This window comes from Mytilus galloprovincialis, chromosome 9, assembly GCF_965363235.1.
Source record: "Mytilus galloprovincialis chromosome 9, xbMytGall1.hap1.1, whole genome shotgun sequence".
Taxonomy (NCBI): Eukaryota; Metazoa; Mollusca; class Bivalvia; order Mytilida; family Mytilidae; genus Mytilus; species Mytilus galloprovincialis.
In genome coordinates, this window is record NC_134846.1 from 72,458,452 (window position 1) to 72,478,182 (window position 19,731).

Genomic DNA, 19,731 nt, shown 5'->3' on the forward strand with positions numbered 1-19,731 from the left:
CTTGTCTAAAATAGGTTTCATTTTTTTACATTATACTGTACAAATATAAGTAATGTACTGACAATTGCTTATTTTGTAAATAAATACACAGGCACATGTCGCAGAAAAAAATCCTATATACATGAATAATTGTTGATAACCTCCCCTTCATGAGACAAAATTCCATGACAATCTGTGTATGAAATATTGTCTCAATACTCACGAAATATAACCAAAATATAACCTCCCTTTAACAGGACATAATTTTGTAGTATTTATCTATGAAATAGTGTCTTAATTCACACAAAATATAACCTCCCTCTAACAAGACCAAATTCCATTCTGTGAAATATTGTCTATATACAGACACAATTTCACTATGCAAATTTGTTCTTCTCTGGACATTTTTCCATAGACGAGGACAATATTTCATGATACATAGTTATGAAATATTGTCTTGTGGTACAATATATATTTCATAGGACAATATTTTGCTTTACAATAACACATTAGTTAATAATATGTTAGGAATAATAGACTCTGATTGGTTGATAATACATGAGTTTCTATGACAGGAATACTAGACTCTGATTGGTTGATAATACATGAGTTTATAATATGATAGAAATAATGGACTCTGATTGGTTATAACACATGAGTTTATATGATAGAAATAATAGACTCTGATTGGTTAATAACACATGAGTTTATATGATAGGAATACTAGACTCTAATTGGTTAATAACACACGAGTTTATATGATAGGAATACTTCTATTTTGTTGGTCAATAAGAAATGAGTTTATATGGTAGGAATACAAAACTTTCTGATTGGTTAACCATGTAATGAATGCTAGTATTCACATTTAAAATACACTTGTATATTTTTTATTTGTAAATTGTATATACTACAGTGGCAAAGTACAGAATACAGAATAAATCTCAATGATAAAATCCTATTAATGGATTTCCTTCTATGATGGTAGAAAGTACAGGAATACTTTTAAAGTAGATTGTATTGCTATTTAGAATGAGATTGCTTTTTCTATAAGTTACAGTAATAATGAGTATATTCTAGACTTATCTGCAAGCTGATTGATAACCTTTTGATATTTGTTAGTTATTTCTATAATAATAGTGACTGGTATTTATCATGGCTGCCATTTCTGTCTGGTCAGAATCATTTTATTCATTTTTTATGCATGATCATGGAGTTCAGAACTAAGATATTGTAATACCCAGATCAATGATGACCTTTGTCTGTCCTTGACTGTCTTACAATATCAGAAGTATTTGTTCTGAGACAGTTACTAGATGGTCATCTTACTCCTTCCATTGAATGATTAACTTAATCATTGAACTTTCTTCAGTAATAACATAAAAAAAAACCACCTTTACATTCATCTTAAGGGAGTTGGCTTCTCGTTTCAAAATAATTAACTTTCAAAACACTAGCATATATTGATAGGGGAGTAATAAAGGAATCAAAAGAGCAAAAAAATATATAAGTAACTGTGCTTGTTTTCGAGATATTAGCCATTGAAATTTTGGCTTGAAAATGTTCTCTCTTGAATTTTCATAGCATTATAATTAAGTCTTCAAAAACTAATATAAAATAGTTAAAATTTTATAAGACTTTAACAGACAGCTTATTATCATACATGTAAAAGAATTATAAAAAGAAAAATGGGGGTCACCGGGATTAATTTGTTATGGCATGCAAATGGATAAAACCAGAGAATAGACGTATTTACACTTGTATGCAAATTTGTCCGCCATTACATAAAATCACACAGGTTCCCGTAAACTTTGACATCATAATTCAAAACATTTGACGTCACAACTAAAAAGGGATTGTTGCTTGACGTCAAAAGGTTATTCGGAGGTGATATAAGGTCATTCGGAGGCAAAATACAGCTAAAGACCAAAATTGTAAATATGTTTATTCCGAAAATCTGACAAAAATTCCCAAACATGACACGCAAGCTTCCTTAAAATAATAAAAGACATCTCATTGGATTAAGCAACAATGATTTTTGGGTAGGAGTCTTTTTTTAAAAGACACAAAATAATGTTACGGGAAGTTAAGAGTGAATCTTGAAACTTATTTGCTAGTTAAAAATCATGATTTTTTACTTTCTACTTTCAGGTAGTTTTTATTCAACTTATCCTCGCCATCGAACACTCATCAGTATTAACAAAAGACACACAGGAAAAACAAATAAAGAGTTCAATCTCCGCCATGACTGGAACTCTCTTTTGAGTGATGATGAATCTTTGCTCTTCCGACATTACTCAAAAGACATGTTCCCACATGCAGATGTCCTTTTGAAATATTTAGAGGATTACACGAAAAAACTAAATATCAATGTACAGTATAATACAAATGTCCGAAATATTATAAAATATAAAAGTGATAGAACATTTGCAAAACATGAATATATGTATGAATTTGATGACCAGAATAACAACAGATATAAATGTTCGTAAGTATATATTACATCTGTATATATAAGCCATGCTTTTTGGTCAAGTTGTATAAACAAAGTCTGTCTAGGTTTTGAAATTTATGAATGCTATTTGGCCACAGACCACAATTAAATTCCTCTGTTAGTTCTTGATAACGATTTAATGATCATTAAAAAAAAGGCACCAAATACTTTTTGTCAAATATTGTGTGTGTGCAAAGTACAGTACTAGTCAAAAAAATATACATATCAAACATGCAGAAAGATTAAATTCGTTCCTCTTACAATTTTAGCCAATATACATCCATACCCCTATGGACAAGTCAAGAGATGTTCTGAAACTTTAAATATGACCTTTTTGCACCTGGCCTGATCACTCTTTCCTTATCAAAAGCAGTTAAAATACAACATCCAAAAAAATTTATTTCACCTCTCTTTTTTCATATCACCCACTCCCCCCCCCCCCCCCCCAAAAAAAAACCCCAAAGAAATGACTAGAAAAAAAAATAAATGTACTTAAAAAATTAAAAGGAACTATATTTGTAGACAACGGGGTCATTAGTGTGGTCTTTGGTCATCTGGATATCTGTGCATTATTTTCAATAACAAATTATGTTTTAGCCTTTCTGGGTCAAAGGTCAAGGACACAGCAGCTTAAGATAGTCTGAAGTTTCATCAAACTTTTTTTTTCAAGACCTTATCTTTTGAACAATATCTGTTGAACTTTTACCAAACTTTGATGAGGAACACCCCTTTTGATTTAGGGGTCAACAAACTAAATGTCAAGGAAACAACTGCTACTGATAAACTGAACTTTACTTTATAGATGTTATTCTTCTAATAATTTGTCCAACTTCTAATGAATTTAGTGTGGTAATGCCCCATTGGATGAACACAATGACCTCTATGAATTTTGAGGCCTGTAGGTCAAAGGTAAAGGTCACAGCAGCAATTGGTAATCTTATATTTTGGCAAAATTTTGGTTTGAGGCTGATATCTTTTGAATTAGATATATAACATTCAGCAAACTTTAAAAGGCCCCTTGGAAAGAGCAAGCCACCTGTAGAATTTTGGTCAGTAAGTAAAAACTTAAAGTCATTGTCACAAGACCAAGTTTCTGTCAAAGGAACATTTGTAGCAATATGAACTCACTATCAGACCTGAAACAAGACATTTTTTAAGGGGTACAGTTTATAGTATTGTTATGCTTCAACAGGGATTAATAATATAGTTTTATTTATAGGTTTTAGAAAGTTGCATCACTATTGTATGTCAGTTGCTTAGGGTTTATTGTAAAATTTAAATTATAGCTTAACAGTTACTGTAGCTACAAATTGTGATTCTTCCTTATTGGTATTACAGAGTGCTTATAATAGCTACTGGATTATGGGTACCTAACATTCCAGATTTAACAGGTATTGACTATGCAGTAGGATACGAAACAATGTCCATAAACCCTGATGACTATGAGGGGAAAAATGTCCTTATTCTTGGTAAGATAATTATCATAAGATACATGTAGTACTTTACTAACACCATACATATTTTGATAATCTTGACTCTTTTCTTTGTCAAACCTTATAAACATTTTTCAGAATTACATCTTATAACATGTTGACAATTAAGTGTTTCAAAGAAGAATCATGGGTAAGTCATTGTCATACAACAAAATAGAAATAGTTTAGAGTATACTATTGGATTAATATCCATTGTTCTGGCTGTTGTTGTCAACCAATCACAATGGTTTCATCTTTGCTTTTGAAATTATTACCCAGAGACATTAAATTTTGAATTGGTTACTTGAGGAGGGAACTCACAAAAAAAAGTAAATAAACACTTATTTAGTCAATAGAGAATTTGAACTGCTTTTTTTACTGGGTTATAGTTTTTGTCACAATTAAGAAGGTGTAAACAGCTCCTTTTATAACTTGTTATTAGTTGTAAGCCAGTGAATCATAAATATTAAGAACGTCTGATTCATTACAAAATGGTAACCATCCTTGAAATAGTTGTCCCTGAAGGCTTTATGATGTGACATACTGGAATGTTCATTAAATGTAAATTTTTATGATTGTGATGTAATCTCAGCTCTAGGTTCTGTTTATTAATTTACACAACATTTTTTCCTTCAATTTTTTTGCTTTTATTTTGAAGAATGTTGTCACATATCGACAAAATCTTAATATATAGTTTTATACCCTTTTTTTGCAATAATAAAGATACATAATTTAAAATTTAACAGAAGACTTCCTAATAGGTACACTGAACGATTTTAATTCGTATGAGATAGGATTTGCAAAATCAATTCTAGAAAGAAAATGCGGTGAATTCCTATCCCTTTTATGTTTAGTGTTATATGTTTTAATAGTATAATTCACTTTTTTTTTCATTAATATATTCTAATGTCATTTCTCTGTCTCATTATATGAAGATCAAGTCTATGTAACAAACTTACAGAGGAAATTACAATTCTTAATAATGTCTTTTATCAGTAAAAAGTGAAAAGTGTGAAGCTAATTGGATTCATTGGAAATATCAATTACCTTATCAATGTCCAATGATTCAGTTATTACCAGACCGTTACCTATTTATAAATATCCATTACCTTATCAATGTCCAATGATTCAGTTATTACCAGACTTTTACCTCATTTATAAATATCCATTACCTTATCAATGTCCAATGATTCAGTTATTACCAGACTTTTACCTCATTTATAAATATCCATTACCTTATCAATGTCCAATGATTCAGTTATTACCAGACCGTTACCTCATTTATAAATATCCATTACCTTATCAATGTCCAATGATTCAGTTATTACCAGACCGTTACCTATTTATAAATATCCATTACCTTATTAATGTCCAATGATTCAGTTATTACCAGACCGTTACCTATTTATAAATATCTATTACCTTATCAATGTCCAATGATTTCAGTTATTACCAGACCGTTACCTCATTTATAAATATCCATTACCTTATCAATGTCCAATGATTCAGTTATTACCAGACCTTTACCTAATTTATAAATATCTATTACCTTATCAATGTCCAATGATTCAGTTATTACCAGACCGTTACCTCATTTATAAATATCCATTACCTTATCAATGTCCAATGATTCAGTTATTACCAGACCGTTACCTATTTATAAATATCCATTACCTTATTAATGTCCAATGATTCAGTTATTACCAGACCGTTACCTATTTATAAATATCTATTACCTTATCAATGTCCAATGATTTCAGTTATTACCAGACCGTTACCTCATTTATAAATATCCATTACCTTATCAATGTCCAATGATTCAGTTATTACCAGACCTTTACCTCATTTATAAATATCCATTACCTTATCATTGTCCAATGATTCAGTTATAACCAGACCTTTACCTAATTTATAAATATCCATTACCTTAACAATGTCCAATGAGTCAGTTATTACCAGACCTTTACCTAATTTATAAATATCCATTACCTTAACAATGTCCAATGATTCAGTGATTACCAGACCGTTACCTATTTATAAATATCCATTACCTTATTAATGTCCAATGATTCAGTTATTACCAGACCGTTACCTGTTTATAAATATCCATTACCTTAACAATGTCCAATGAGTCAGTTATTACCAGACCGTTACCTCATTTATAAATATCCATTACCTTATCAATGTCCAATGATTCAGTTATTACCAGACCTTTACCTAATTTATAAATATCCATTACCTTATCAATGTCCAATGAGTCAGTTATTACCAGACCGTTACCTATTTATAAATATCCATTACCTTATCAATGTCCAATGATTCAGTTATAACCAGACCTTTACCTCATTTATAAATATCCATTACCTTAACAATGTCCAATGAGTCAGTTATTACCAGACCTTTACCTCATTTATAAATATCCATTACCTTATCAATGTCCAATGATTCAGTGATTACCAGACCTTTACCTCATTTATAAATATCTATTACCATAACAATGTCCAATGATTCAGTTATTACCAAGCATTACCAAAATATCCATTACATTATAAATGTCATATGATTCAGACATTACCTTATTATTACCAAGTCTTTACCCGATCTGACCTCTCAATATAACCAAGCCTTCTCCTTATTAACCTTCCTTTTTTTCTCCAGGAAATCAAAGTCTTTTAGATATGTTTTCAACAACTCAACTGTCCAATCAAGAAAAAAAATTCCATGATCAAATTTCAAAGTGGTCATATTGACCAAGCGGGTGGAGTAGTTTAACTACTGTATCACTAGCTTGTCAACACTGAGGTTGTGAGTTTCAATACCTCACCTAACAGGTAGGCTTTACTCCAATCTTGATTGATTAGGACTGTCAGTTTTCATGGTTCACTCCAGCCAATCTGGCTTCTTCCACCAATAAATTCTGACCACCACGGAATAGCGCAATAGTGCTGAAAGTGACGTTAAACACCAATTACTCAATCAATCTTTTAAAGTAGGATGTTGTTTATGGAATAGAGGCTAGAGTTCTGACATCAATTCAAAATCCTAAATGAAAAAAGCATTATCTATTGACAGGGATGATATCACAGCCTTGGGTAGCTCAAATAATTGTTTAATTTTCAGTATTTCTGCACCATTTCAAACAATTTTTTTTTATGTCAATTCTCATTTATGTTTAATATCAAAGATTTTTATCTGTTATTGCAACCTTTATATTAACATTATTACCATATGTTATTTACCTAGGCTTTTCATAATATGTTGCCTTGGGAACTAATTACAATTGTTGTTTAAGTGCAAATTTATAATAGAAATGTCCATTACTCAGTCCTTATAGTTTTTGTTTTAAGGTAAATTACACGAATAAGAGGCATTGGGTCACATGACATATTACTTTTATGAACCCAATAAAAGATCATTAACCTATTATTGGAAAAAATCATGTTTATTTTGTTGTTCTCCTCAATTTGCTAATGTAATATTACACAGAAAGGAAGACTTATGGCAAATCATTTAATTCAGTTGACATTTATTACAGATATAAAATCAACGGAAAAACTAGCATAAATATATACGCTTGACCTAACATAATTATTACAATTTTTAGTTCCTTCTTCCAGAGATTACAGATTCTATCTAAAATATTGAGAAATTTTCCTTCTTTTGTTTAAGCACAGACATTAGGGTACTTTACAATTACTCAACCATGCTTATTGTACATTAAAAAGACTAAGTATGGGTTAAAATTTAAAGACTTAAGACCCATTAACATTTAGTTAATTGGTATAGTAGTGCTTTTAGAAGAATTATTGATTGTCAGATACTTAAGATGATTATGTTATTACCATACTAGAACCAAATGGATCTTAAAATACCACATTTGTTTTCTTCTAAGAGGAAGGAGAGATGGTTATATAATATCAATACATGTACACAGAAAGCCAAGCCAACCCAACATTTGTTTAAATTGTTACATTTTTCACTTTTTGTTCTTTTCTAAAAGCATCCCATTTTCGGATAATTTCCATTTTTCAGTATGCGGAATCTTCACTTTTTGTTCTTTTCTAAAAGCATCCCATTCTTTGGATAATTTCCATTTTCAAGTATACCAATTGCCCAATCTAAAATAGATATTTCTACAATAATAATTACATGGTCATGTGATTATGTATACTCTTAAGGAAAAGTATTGTCTTCTATATTATCAACAATTGTCTCATTATATCTTGATGAATTACCAAGTTAGTGTACAGAAAGGGCTTCATTTAATGAAATCTGAATCATAAAATAATATTTCAGAACACTCATTTCCGTTATCATCAGTTACAGTCTGACATTAACATCCATAATATTTGATTCTGTCATAATCTTTGAAAGATTAACAGATCGGGAAGTTATGATTGGAAATTGTGATTCCTCCTTGTCAGTAGATTGTAACAACCATTTCATTATAATGATCGTGTTAAAGGGTTATCGGATACTTCATTGCAGGGAAAGTGACATGATACTGGCGACTAAAGACAGAAAACAAATAATTTTACACACCCATGTTTGCATTTTCTAATTAGAACAGCGCAGGCCAATTTTCAAGGCATACAAAATTTAATAAAGATTCCTCTATATATGCCAATGTTGTTACTCCCGTAGGAAACAAGAATAATTTGTAGCATGTTCAAATGCTGAAGAAATATTGATGTTCATCAAATTATAGGAAAAACCAAATTGACATTTTGAGAAAGAGCAGAGCTCATAAAAGTTGATGGAAGCTGATAAACAAAAATGAATTTGATATTCCATGAGAAATAATAATGAAAAAACTCAAAAAGTACCTGTTTCGCTCAGATACCAAAATTGCAATATTTAACATATGTAAACATTTCCTGGATAATAAACTTGGCTGTTTCTTTAATTTAAAACTATGATTTTACTGATTGTTGCATTATTATTCATAGATTGCTCAAGTGTAAACATTGTAATTAAACAATTTATGATTTATTCCTGATGGGAGTAAATGATAAGGCTAGGAGAATAACTAACAACCAAACAAACACTTTATTTCTAAAATCACAAAAAATAGTAATTTAAGAGTTATAAAGTATAGACTTATTAGATATCATTTATAAAAGAAGTTCTGGTCCCAGACCACAATTATTTCGTTGTGCATTTCTTTTAGAACATAAATGAAAATAAAAAAAATCCCACCTGTGCTTTCTCAAAGAAACTGTTATAGTGTGTTGTACTACTTTTGGGACAAATTATATCAAAATTATAGAAAACTTCATCGGCTCTAACTCAAAATATGGACAATTTTATGTTTAGGGCGTCTTGAAATCTTTTGACAGCTTCCGAAGTGCAAATTTTAAACCTTTCTCAGCTGGACCAAATCACTACTTTACTTTAAAATTCTGGACCCAAATTTTTTACTGTGTAATTTGATCCCCTACTTGCAATTTGAGGCATTAAACATGGAGAAATAAATTTGGAAGGGGTATAAAAATTAATGGCACGTAACCCACTGTCAACTCTAGGGACTATATTTGTGAACAATGAAAATCAAGGGACGACAACTGTGGTCTCTGACCTTCTTGGTTAAGCCCACATAAAGTTCATAAGTTTTTCTTATTTATAGAGAGTTGAAAAACAATGCAAATTGCTTATGACCCCATCATTTACTTACATCAGGAATAACTCTAGTTTGCCTCAACCAAAAGTTAAGAAACATATACACACAATGTCTATTACCACAAAACACTGATCTAGTTCAAATGTTGGTGGCATGACTTTTACAGTTCTGTAGTTAAGTCCCTTTATAATGTGATATGCAAGAGAGGGCATCTCTTGTGTCCCATTGATAAATATTCCATTTATTTTTCTTGAGTTATGTCCCTTTATGACATGAAATGCAAGAGAGGGCATCACTTGTGTCCCATTGATAAATTCTACATTTATTTTTATTGAGTTATGTCCCTTTAGAACATGATATGCAAGAGAGGGCATCACTTTTGTTCCATTGATTGATTCTCTATTTATTTATGTATCAAAGGAGAGAAAAAATATTTGTAAAGTCTAGACATTTGTATGTTGTCCTAGAAAAATAGACAAGCTGTGGTTTATTTATTGCAGTTATAAGATGGATAGCAATAGTTTTTGTTTACTTATTTTCATATAAAATGTCTTTGTGCTTGAGGGTTTCTTTTTTCATGGAAATGAGAAAATCTATCATTTATAAATAACAATAAGCATTGTGTCTTAGTTTTTTTGATACATAGCAACCTATATGTCATTCTAAGGACACTTATTTTTACTAATTTTTTTAATCTATTCCACAACTAACTAGTATTTGTTGACTTGAATTTGAAGACAGCGTTCACCATTTAATGTGAAGTTAATGTATTTCAATGCCAAAGTTAGAAGCTGGACTAAACATAAACCCTTAGTGCATTTAAGTAACTGACAACTCTTAAAAACTGTATAATATCAAATATTTATAGTATGATCGAGTGCTTATTTAAATTTACAAATGACTAGAATAAACATGAAAATAAGAAAATTTGTATGATTGCCTTTGAGACAACTCTCCACTAGAGAAAAAATGATGTAGATGTTAGCAATATAGGCCACTATTATGCCTTCAACAATGAGCATAATCCATACCATATAGGAAGTATAAAAGGCTGCAACATGACAAAATGTAAAACAATTCAAACAAAAAAAAAATGTTCTGATTTATTACAATATAATAAACAAAAAACAAGTATGACAAACAGCCAATAATACCATTGAATTGAGACGGGTATGACAAACAGCCAATAATACCATTGGATTGAGACGGGTATGACAAACAGCCAATAATACCATTGAATTGAGACGGGCACCCAACAATGACTAATGACTAATTGTAGGTACAGTAGTCTTCAGTATAAATCTGCATCAATGCATGAAGGATTGTGACAGAATAAAATTTCTAGAGCTAATATTAGTCTTCAAAAAGCAGGCTTCCAAGTTACATTATAATAATTATCTGTTTTAGGTCGTGGAAACTCTGCCTTTGAAACTGCTGATCAAATATATGGTGCTACGGGTTTGATTCATATGGTTGGTAGATCCAGAGTGAGGCTATCATGGTCAACTCATTATGTTGGAGATCTAAGGTAAGTAATTCACAGTATAAAAAATATGTAGTTTACATTAATATTTTTTAAACTAGAACCATAGAGAGTTGACAACAGTTCCTTTAAAAACACTGTTAATCAATTTTGAACTGAAACAGCCATTTCGAAATGAACCAATCTTAAAAGACTGAACAATGAATAAGTCACTTTTCTTCAGTCCTTGAGTCAAAGCAAAAACTATGCTTGAGGTGAATTAAGATCCGTTCAGTCGATTTTTAGAATGTTTTTGTGCTGTAATTTCATGCGCAAAACAATTTTGTGCTGAACAGACTATGTACAGTACTGTTTTGGCTGCCAGCAAAATGTCTGAATAGTACTGGATTTACAGCCTTAAAAAATAATTTAAAAATGACAATCTCTTTACAAAACTTAAAAATGTTTTGTTCAGACAATTTAGATGACATTGACAAATCAAAAACATAGAGATTAGTTTTATATTTATTCATACACCAGATGTTTGTTTCATCTACATTAGACTTATCGATAAAGTTCAAAATTTAAGAAGTTGATAGGAAAATCAAATATGAAGTTTTAAGATCATTAAAACTGATTTTTTAGCTCACCTGACCTGAAAGGTCAAGTGAGCTTTTCTCATCACTTGGTGTCCGTCGTCCGTCGTCCGTAAACTTTTACAAAAATCTTCTCCTCTGAAACTACTGGGCCAAATTTAACCAAACTTGGCCACAATCATCCTTGGGGTATCTAGTTTAACAAATTTGTCCGATGACCTGGCCATCAAACCAAGATGGCTGCTATGGCTAAAAATAGAACACAGGGTAAAATGCAGTTTTTGGCTTATAACTCAAAAACCAAAGCATTTAGAGCAAATCTGACACGGGGTAAAATGATTATCAGGTCAAGATCTATCTGCCCTGAAATTCTCAGATGAATCGGACAACCTGTTGTTGGGTTGCTGCCCCTGAATTGGTAATTTTAAGGAAATTTTGCAGTTTTTGGTTATTATCTTGATTTTTATTATAGATAAAGATAAACTGTAAACAGCAATAATGTTCAGCAAAGTAAGATCTACAAATAAGTCAACATGACCACAATTGTCAGAGAACTCCTTAAGGAGTTATTGTCCTTTATAGTCCATATTGAACAACTTTTCGTCATTTTTGTAACTTGTACAAAAATCTTCTTTTCTAAAACTATGGGCCAAATTTAACCAAACTTGGCCACAATCATTACAAGGGTATCTATTTTAAAAAAGAGTCTAATGACCATGCCTGCCAACCTAGATGGCCAACATCAGTAAATACAGTAACAGGTGAGCGACACATGCTCTTGAGAGCCTCTAGTTTTTAAAAAGTTAAAAAAGTCATTTCTGACTTAAATTCATTTACCAATGCAAGGATGTTCTGTTTGTTTTTATGTTTTCAATCTCATAGTGCTTCAGTTTGCTTAAAGCTGATATTTGAACAATTGTAATCCTAATCAAGATATTCTTAAAATAGTTCCTGAGTCTCGATTCTCTATTTCAATGAAAAAGGTAATCCTTGAGAATAACAAGTCTTGTTTGACACTTTTGCAAACTCAAATAGAGTCTATTACTGTAAATTCAGAAATTATTGCGATGTTTTTATTATTGCAAAATATGCGACAGTTATATTCGCAATAATTTAAACTCGCTTTTTGAACAGGATTTTTATTAATATCGCAAAAATTAAAATCATGTTTTAATCTAAAATGACAAAATCGCAATAATAAATGCATGCATTAATTTATGAACTTACAGTACTGTCACTTTAAGTTTATTGATATTTGTAACTTAAAAAAGACTGCTTTCTTTAATAGAAGAACATCTGTGTTTGGTTGTAAATGATCTAATTGTTTCAGAAATTAATGTTTGTTTTAGAGTAAAACAAAAGAAAATAAATCTACAGGGACTAATTTTTGTCAATTATTTTTTTCAGGGCTGTCAATAATGCCTTGTTGGACACGTACCAGCTGAAGTCCCTGGATGGATTGCTAGAAGCCAGTATCGATGAAGTTAAGTTTGTAAAGACGGGAGATAAATATGGCCTACAGTTCAAAGATGAGGACGACGGGCCTGGATTGATGATAGATAATTTTGCTTTACGAGAGCCTTATGATAAGATAATAAGATGTCTGGGATTTAAATTTGACTTTTCAGTGTTTAACAAGTAAGTTTATTGAATTGTAGAAAACTGACTTTTGAGAATGATAGATTTGACTAATTGTTAGTTTTGATGATTTTATCGCTTTTGCAATAAATTTCTTATAATTAACATCCCAGTTGACCTATTTTTGACCTAATTATGCCTTTTGAGCTATTTAACTATAAATTTGAGAGGAAGTCATTTTTTTATGCCCCATTTATGGCATTATGTTTTCTGGTCTGTCTGAACGTTCGTTCGTTCATACGTCCCTCTGTTGTATCCTTCGTCCCTGAGTCCATTCCTCTTCAGTTTTTGGTCGAGGAAGTTTTTGATGAAGTTGAAGTCCAATCAACTTGAAACTTACTACACATGTTCCCTATGATATGATCTTTCTAATTTTAATGCCAAATTAGAGATTTCCCCCCATTTTCATTGTCCACTGAACAAAGAAAATGATAGTGACAGTGTGGATGGGGCATCCATGTACTATGGACACGTTCTTGTTTAAACTTTATTTTTAGTTAGTTTGAACCTGGAAAAAATGACTATCTGTTTTAAAGTTTTATTGGTATGATATTGGGTGATGTTAAAATAAAAATTTATCAAACAATATGCTAGCATAATAGATCCCCATAATATTAAACATTATCATAATTCAGTTATCACTTTATATTCTCATCTTGAACATGCATGAAATAGTTGCCACTGAACGTTACTTACTTAATCCACTTCGTCCCATGGGGTACATAGGGCGACCACACCACTGAACGTTAAGCATCTATCAATTATTCAATTAAAATGTTATTTATACCTATAACTGTCAGAACAGTAGAAGTCTCCTTGAACACTGACGATTCTAATATACCCTACCAATAAAACAATAGATGTCTCCAAATAAATGCTACCAATTCTCATATACCATACCACATAGAAATGTACAGTCTTCTAAAGTACATTAATAAGTCTCATATACCATACCACAAGAACAGTTGATGTGTTCTTATAGACAATAACTAGTCTCATGCATCATACCACATTTATCTATACTACTATAGATAATTAGAGCAGAAAAGGAAATGTTCAACTAGGATGGAACATTTATCCTGCCGTACTGGATACTTGATATCATACGCAAAACTTTATAATAACTATTCTAATTTTATTAACAAACTAATATACTAAGACACTATTGTATACACAGTATACTAATATCATATTCACAATCATTTCTAAATCTATTATACTGAATACATAAGAAAATAATAATAAATGTATCATTTGGCTTTCTAGGGGGCTACTCGTTAAAACTTACAATAAAACAAAATAAAAATAACCAAATGCAAAAACACTACCTACTCAAAATAATTTTAAATTAATTAAAAAGTAAATGTCTAAATTGTGCAATTTTAAGAACCTGCAGTAGAGCCCTGACAGGTGAAAAAATTAATTTTAGAAACCTGACTGGTAGAGCCCAGACAGGTATAAATTTGAAAAATGAGAATACCTGCGGTAGATCCCAGCAGGTACTTTTAGAACCTGAGTGGTAGAGCCCAGACAAGTATGAATTTTGAAAACTGAGAATTCCTGCGGTAGATCCCAGCAGGTACTTTTAGAACCTGAGTGGTAGAGCCCAGACAAGTATGAATTTTGAAAACTGAGAATTCCTGCGGTAGATCCCAGCAGGTACTTTTAGAACCTGAGTGGTAGAGCCCAGACAAGTATGAATTTTGAAAACTGAGAATTCCTGCGGTAGATCCCAGCAGGTACTTTTAGAACCTGAGTGGTAGAGCCCAGACAAGTATGAATTTTGAAAACTGAGAATTCCTGCGGTAGATCCCAGCAGGTACTTTTAGAACCTGACTGGTAGAGCCCAGACAAGTATAAATTTGAAAAATGAGAATTCCTGCGGTAGATCCCAGCAGGTACTTTTAGAACCTGAGTGGTAGAGCCCAGACAAGTATGAATTTTGAAAACTGAGAATTCCTGCGGTAGATCCCAGCAGGTACTTTTAGAACCTGAGTGGTAGAGCCCAGACAAGTATGAATTTTGAAAACTGAGAATTCCTGCGGTAGATCCCAGCAGGTACTTTTAGAACCTGAGTGGTAGAGCCCAGACAAGTATGAATTTTGAAAACTGAGAATTCCTGCGGTAGATCCCAACAGGTACTATTAGAACCTGACTGGTAGAGCCCAGACAAGTATAAATTTGAAAAATGAGAATTCCTGCGGTAGATTCCAACAGGTACAAAAAATAACTTAATTATCACCCTTAAATAAAACAAAGCCTAAATAAATTATAAAATGTATTAATGAATTGGGGGAAAATAATTTCCCTGAAATTAAGTAGGCCAAATTGAAACGAGTAGCATGAGTGAAAGCCCCCAAGAAAATTAACATTTTGATTCTACTGCAAAGCTTTATAGCAGGGAATTAGATCTACTGCAAAGCTTTATAGCAGGGAATTAGATCTACTGCAAAGCTTTATGGCAGGGACTTAGATCTACTACAAAGCTTTATAGCAGGGACTTAGATCTACTGCAAAGCTTTATAGCAGGGAATTAGATCTACTGCAAAGCTTTATAACAGGGAATTAGATCTACTGCAAAGCTTTATAGCAGGGAATTAGATTTACTGCAAAGCTTTATAGCAGGGAATTAGATCTACTGCAAAGCTTTATAGCAGGGACTAAGATCTACTGCAAAGCTTTATAGCAGGGAATTAGATCTAAGTACTGCAAAGCTTTATAGCAGGGAATTAGATCTACTGCAAATCTTTATAGTAGGGAATTAGATCTACTGCAAAGATTTATAGCAGGGCATTATGTCTATTAGATTTTGAATATTCTTGATTATTGTTTTTAATCTTGAAGTTATACTACATTTAACTTTATTTAGCATTGATCTATTTGACTCTGAATATTTTTAATTGTTGTGTTGAATCTTGTAGTGATACACAGATGTCCAGGGGATATGGTAGGTCCAAAAAGTTCCCACGTATAAACCATGACTACCAGTCACCTGACAATCCTGGCATGTATTTAGCTGGTGCTGCTACACATTCATTAGACTTCAGGAAGTCTGCTGGAGGATTTATACATGGGTATAGATATACAGGTACAAAACAAATCATTAAATAGGCTATCATTAAATTTTCTTGGCCTGATGATGCCTACTCATGCCTTGTTGGGATTTAATTTTTACATGATTTAGACAAGAAAACGATGTTAGAGCAGGAAAAAATCTTAATAAAAAAAAAAGGATTTGTGTCATAATTTTTTTGTCGGTAGGTGTATTTTTAAATAGATATGTAGGAAGGTAGGCATTTTAAACAATTATTTAATTTTTTGCCTAATTTTGTCTTTGTGCTGAATATTTGAGACAAAGAATTAAGGTAAAAAGAATTAACAATAATTTCTTTTAAAAAGGATAGCACTTGACATTCCTTCATTGGCTAGATTGCAATCAATTTGAGATATCAGAATCAATCAATTCTATCTTTTAACAGAGTTTTTTTAGGGAACTGAACAATCCCATTATTTCAATTTACCAATTATTGCTTTAAAAAGATTGACATTTGACAAGCCTTTATTGGCTTGATTAGAATCTATTGAGATATCAGGAATATCTTAAAACATAGATACTTTGTAACTGAACAATCCTGTTGTACCAATTATACTTAGCTTTGCCCAAATGTATTTCTAATTGGAAAATGTCAGGTTTAATCATGATTGATAAAGAGTTCTCTAATTAGAAGATAGAAAAGTTTTTTCGGTTTCCTTATAAGCATGAAACTGCAAGTCAAATCAAAAAAAAAATATCACAAAAACCGTTAGAGCTACAGTACCACTGCTAATGTGCATGATGCTATAAATGTACAACTCATACACGTGTGGTGGTAAAAAGTGTAAAGTGTAACCTGGTTTTTACCTCTCATTATACTTTCTGATGCAGTTGATTTATCTTGTGGGTAATATTTTGTGAAAAGAAAAATGCAGATAACAGTTTAAACAATTTCCATATGAATAAACTTAAAAGAAATATTTCCATGAAAAATTAGACATTAGAATGAAAATTAATGTCAATAGATAGTCCTTATCTACAAGAAAGCTATTACATAAGGCAATGTCTTACTCTTACATGGTCCATACACACCTAAATAAGATTAACACATTACTCTTGCATGGTCCATACACACCTAAATAAGATTAACTCATTACTCTTACATAGTCCATACACACATAAATAAGATTAACTCATTACTCTTGCATGGTCCATACACACCTAAATAAGATTAACACATTACTCTTGCATGGTCCATACACACCTGAATAAGATTAACACATTACTCTTGCATGGTCCATACACACCTGAATAAGATTAACTCATTACTCTTGCATGGTCCATACACACCTGAATAAGATTAACGCATTACTCTTGCATGGTCCATACACACCTGAATAAGATTAACTCATTACTCTTACATGGTCCATACACACCTGAATAAGATTAACTCATTACTCTTGCATGGTCCATACACACCTGAATAAGATTAACTCATTACTCTTGCATGGTCCATACACACCTGAATAAGATTAACTCATTACTCTTGCATGGTCCATACACACCTGAATAAGATTAACGCATTACTCTTGCATGGTCCATACACACCTGAATAAGATTAACGCATTACTCTTGCATGGTCCATACACACCTAAATAAGATTAACGCATTACTCTTGCATGGTCCATACACACCTGAATAAGATTAACTCATTACTCTTGCATGGTCCATACACACCTGAATAAGATTAACTCATTACTCTTGCATGGTCCATACACACAGCTGCAGTATAAATATGATTAATATAAAAATAAGGAGATGCGGTATTATTGCCAATGAGACAACTATCTGACAATGTAGTAGATGTAAACAATTATGCAATTATATACCACCGTACAGCCTTAAACAATGAGAAAAATCTGTACCTATAGGTAAAAACAAAAGGCATAGACATGAAAAATGTGAATCAATTTAAAAGAGAAAACTAACCATTTAATTCAATTATGACAAAACAATTTTACGAAAATAAAAAAAAAGAAAAAAAAGACATGAACCCCAATAACCACTTATGAATTAACCTTATACTATTAAACTCCTAGTTAAAGTTAAATTTGTTTTTTCTTGTTTCAGCACGATCTTTAAGTAGAATTTTAGATAATCGCTATCATCAAGTGCCTTGGCCATCAACGACTGTTCCACTTACACAGATGATGAACATCATGTTGAAGCGTATAAACGAAGCATCAGGATCCTACCAGATGTTTGATGTTTTAGCAGATTTGATCATTTTGAATGAGTAAGTTATATATAAAATATTAAGTCAATGAAAGAAAAGTATAAACTTTTTTGTATGAGGCTGAGAAACTGGGGAAAGGCGAGGTCCTACCGAGCCCTTCCAGTTTTGCACAGAGTACAAAAAAGTTTATTATTTTAATATGACATTGACCTAATATTTTTTTTATACTGCAACTTTAACAGATACATTGATAGCATTTGAAATAGTAACACAATTGTCAAACTTATTTTCATCCCTTAATGAACCCTTGATTGTGGAGAGTGTTCCATGATGAAATTGACATTATACATATTAATATAGCTATGTTACTATATTTAGAAAATAAACACAACTAGTTACAGTATAAATACTTACGTGTCGAACGTTTTGGTGAACATAAATGGATAATATTTTATTTAAGGAACAGCAGTAAAATATTTTTTAGATTTTCATTTTCTCTACATATATATACAACAGTATGACACAGTTCACAAAAAAAAGAACGGTTACATAGCATTTTTACCAGATAGGGAAGGGAGCATTGAGCCAAGACTACAGAAAAATGTTTAAACAAAATTAAGAATAGAGAAAATTAGACTGGGGATCTAAGAAATAAAAAATATAGAATAAGGGGTTAAATAAAATAAAGAATTTTTTTTGGTGGTTTAATTTGAGGGTTTTTAGCTCACCTGACCTGAAAGGTCAAGTGAGCTTTTCTCATCACTTGGCGTCCGTCGTCCGTCGTCCTGCGTCCGTCGTCCGTCGTCCGTCGTCCGTCGTCTGTAAACTTTTACAAAAATCTTCTCCTCTGAAACTACTGGGCCAAATTCTACCAAACTTGGCCACAATCATCCTTGGGGTATCTAGTTTAAAAAATGTGTGGCGTGACCCGTCAAACCAACCAAGATGGCCGCCATGGCTAAAAATAGAACATAGGGGTAAAATGCAGTTTTTGGCTTATAACTCAAAAACCAAAGCATTTAGAGCAAATCTGACATGGGGTAAAATGGTTGATCAGGTCAAGATCTATCTGCCTTGAAATTTTCAGACGAATAGGACAACCTGTTGTTGGGTTGCTGCCTGTGAAATGGTTATTTTAAGGAAATTTTGCAGTTTTTGGTTATTATCTTGAATACTATTATAGATAGAGATAAACTGTAAACA

The 19,731-nt window shown here is 31.7% G+C and overlaps 1 protein-coding gene across 5 annotated transcripts in view; it reads left to right on the forward strand.

Moving 5' to 3' along the window:
• Window positions 1-19,731, forward strand: part of LOC143045865 (FAD-dependent oxidoreductase domain-containing protein 2-like) — a 71,847-nt gene that overhangs the window by 44,316 nt on the left and 7,800 nt on the right. For all 5 annotated transcript variants that reach the window (XM_076218681.1, XM_076218680.1, XM_076218684.1 and 2 more), the window contains 6 exons: window positions 2,128-2,464; window positions 3,809-3,939; window positions 10,970-11,090; window positions 13,028-13,258; window positions 16,180-16,346; window positions 18,423-18,588. In XM_076218681.1, coding sequence (XP_076074796.1) covers window positions 2,128-2,464; window positions 3,809-3,939; window positions 10,970-11,090; window positions 13,028-13,258; window positions 16,180-16,346; window positions 18,423-18,588 — 1,153 coding nt within the window. The remainder of the gene's footprint in view (window positions 1-2,127; window positions 2,465-3,808; window positions 3,940-10,969; window positions 11,091-13,027; window positions 13,259-16,179; window positions 16,347-18,422; window positions 18,589-19,731) is intronic.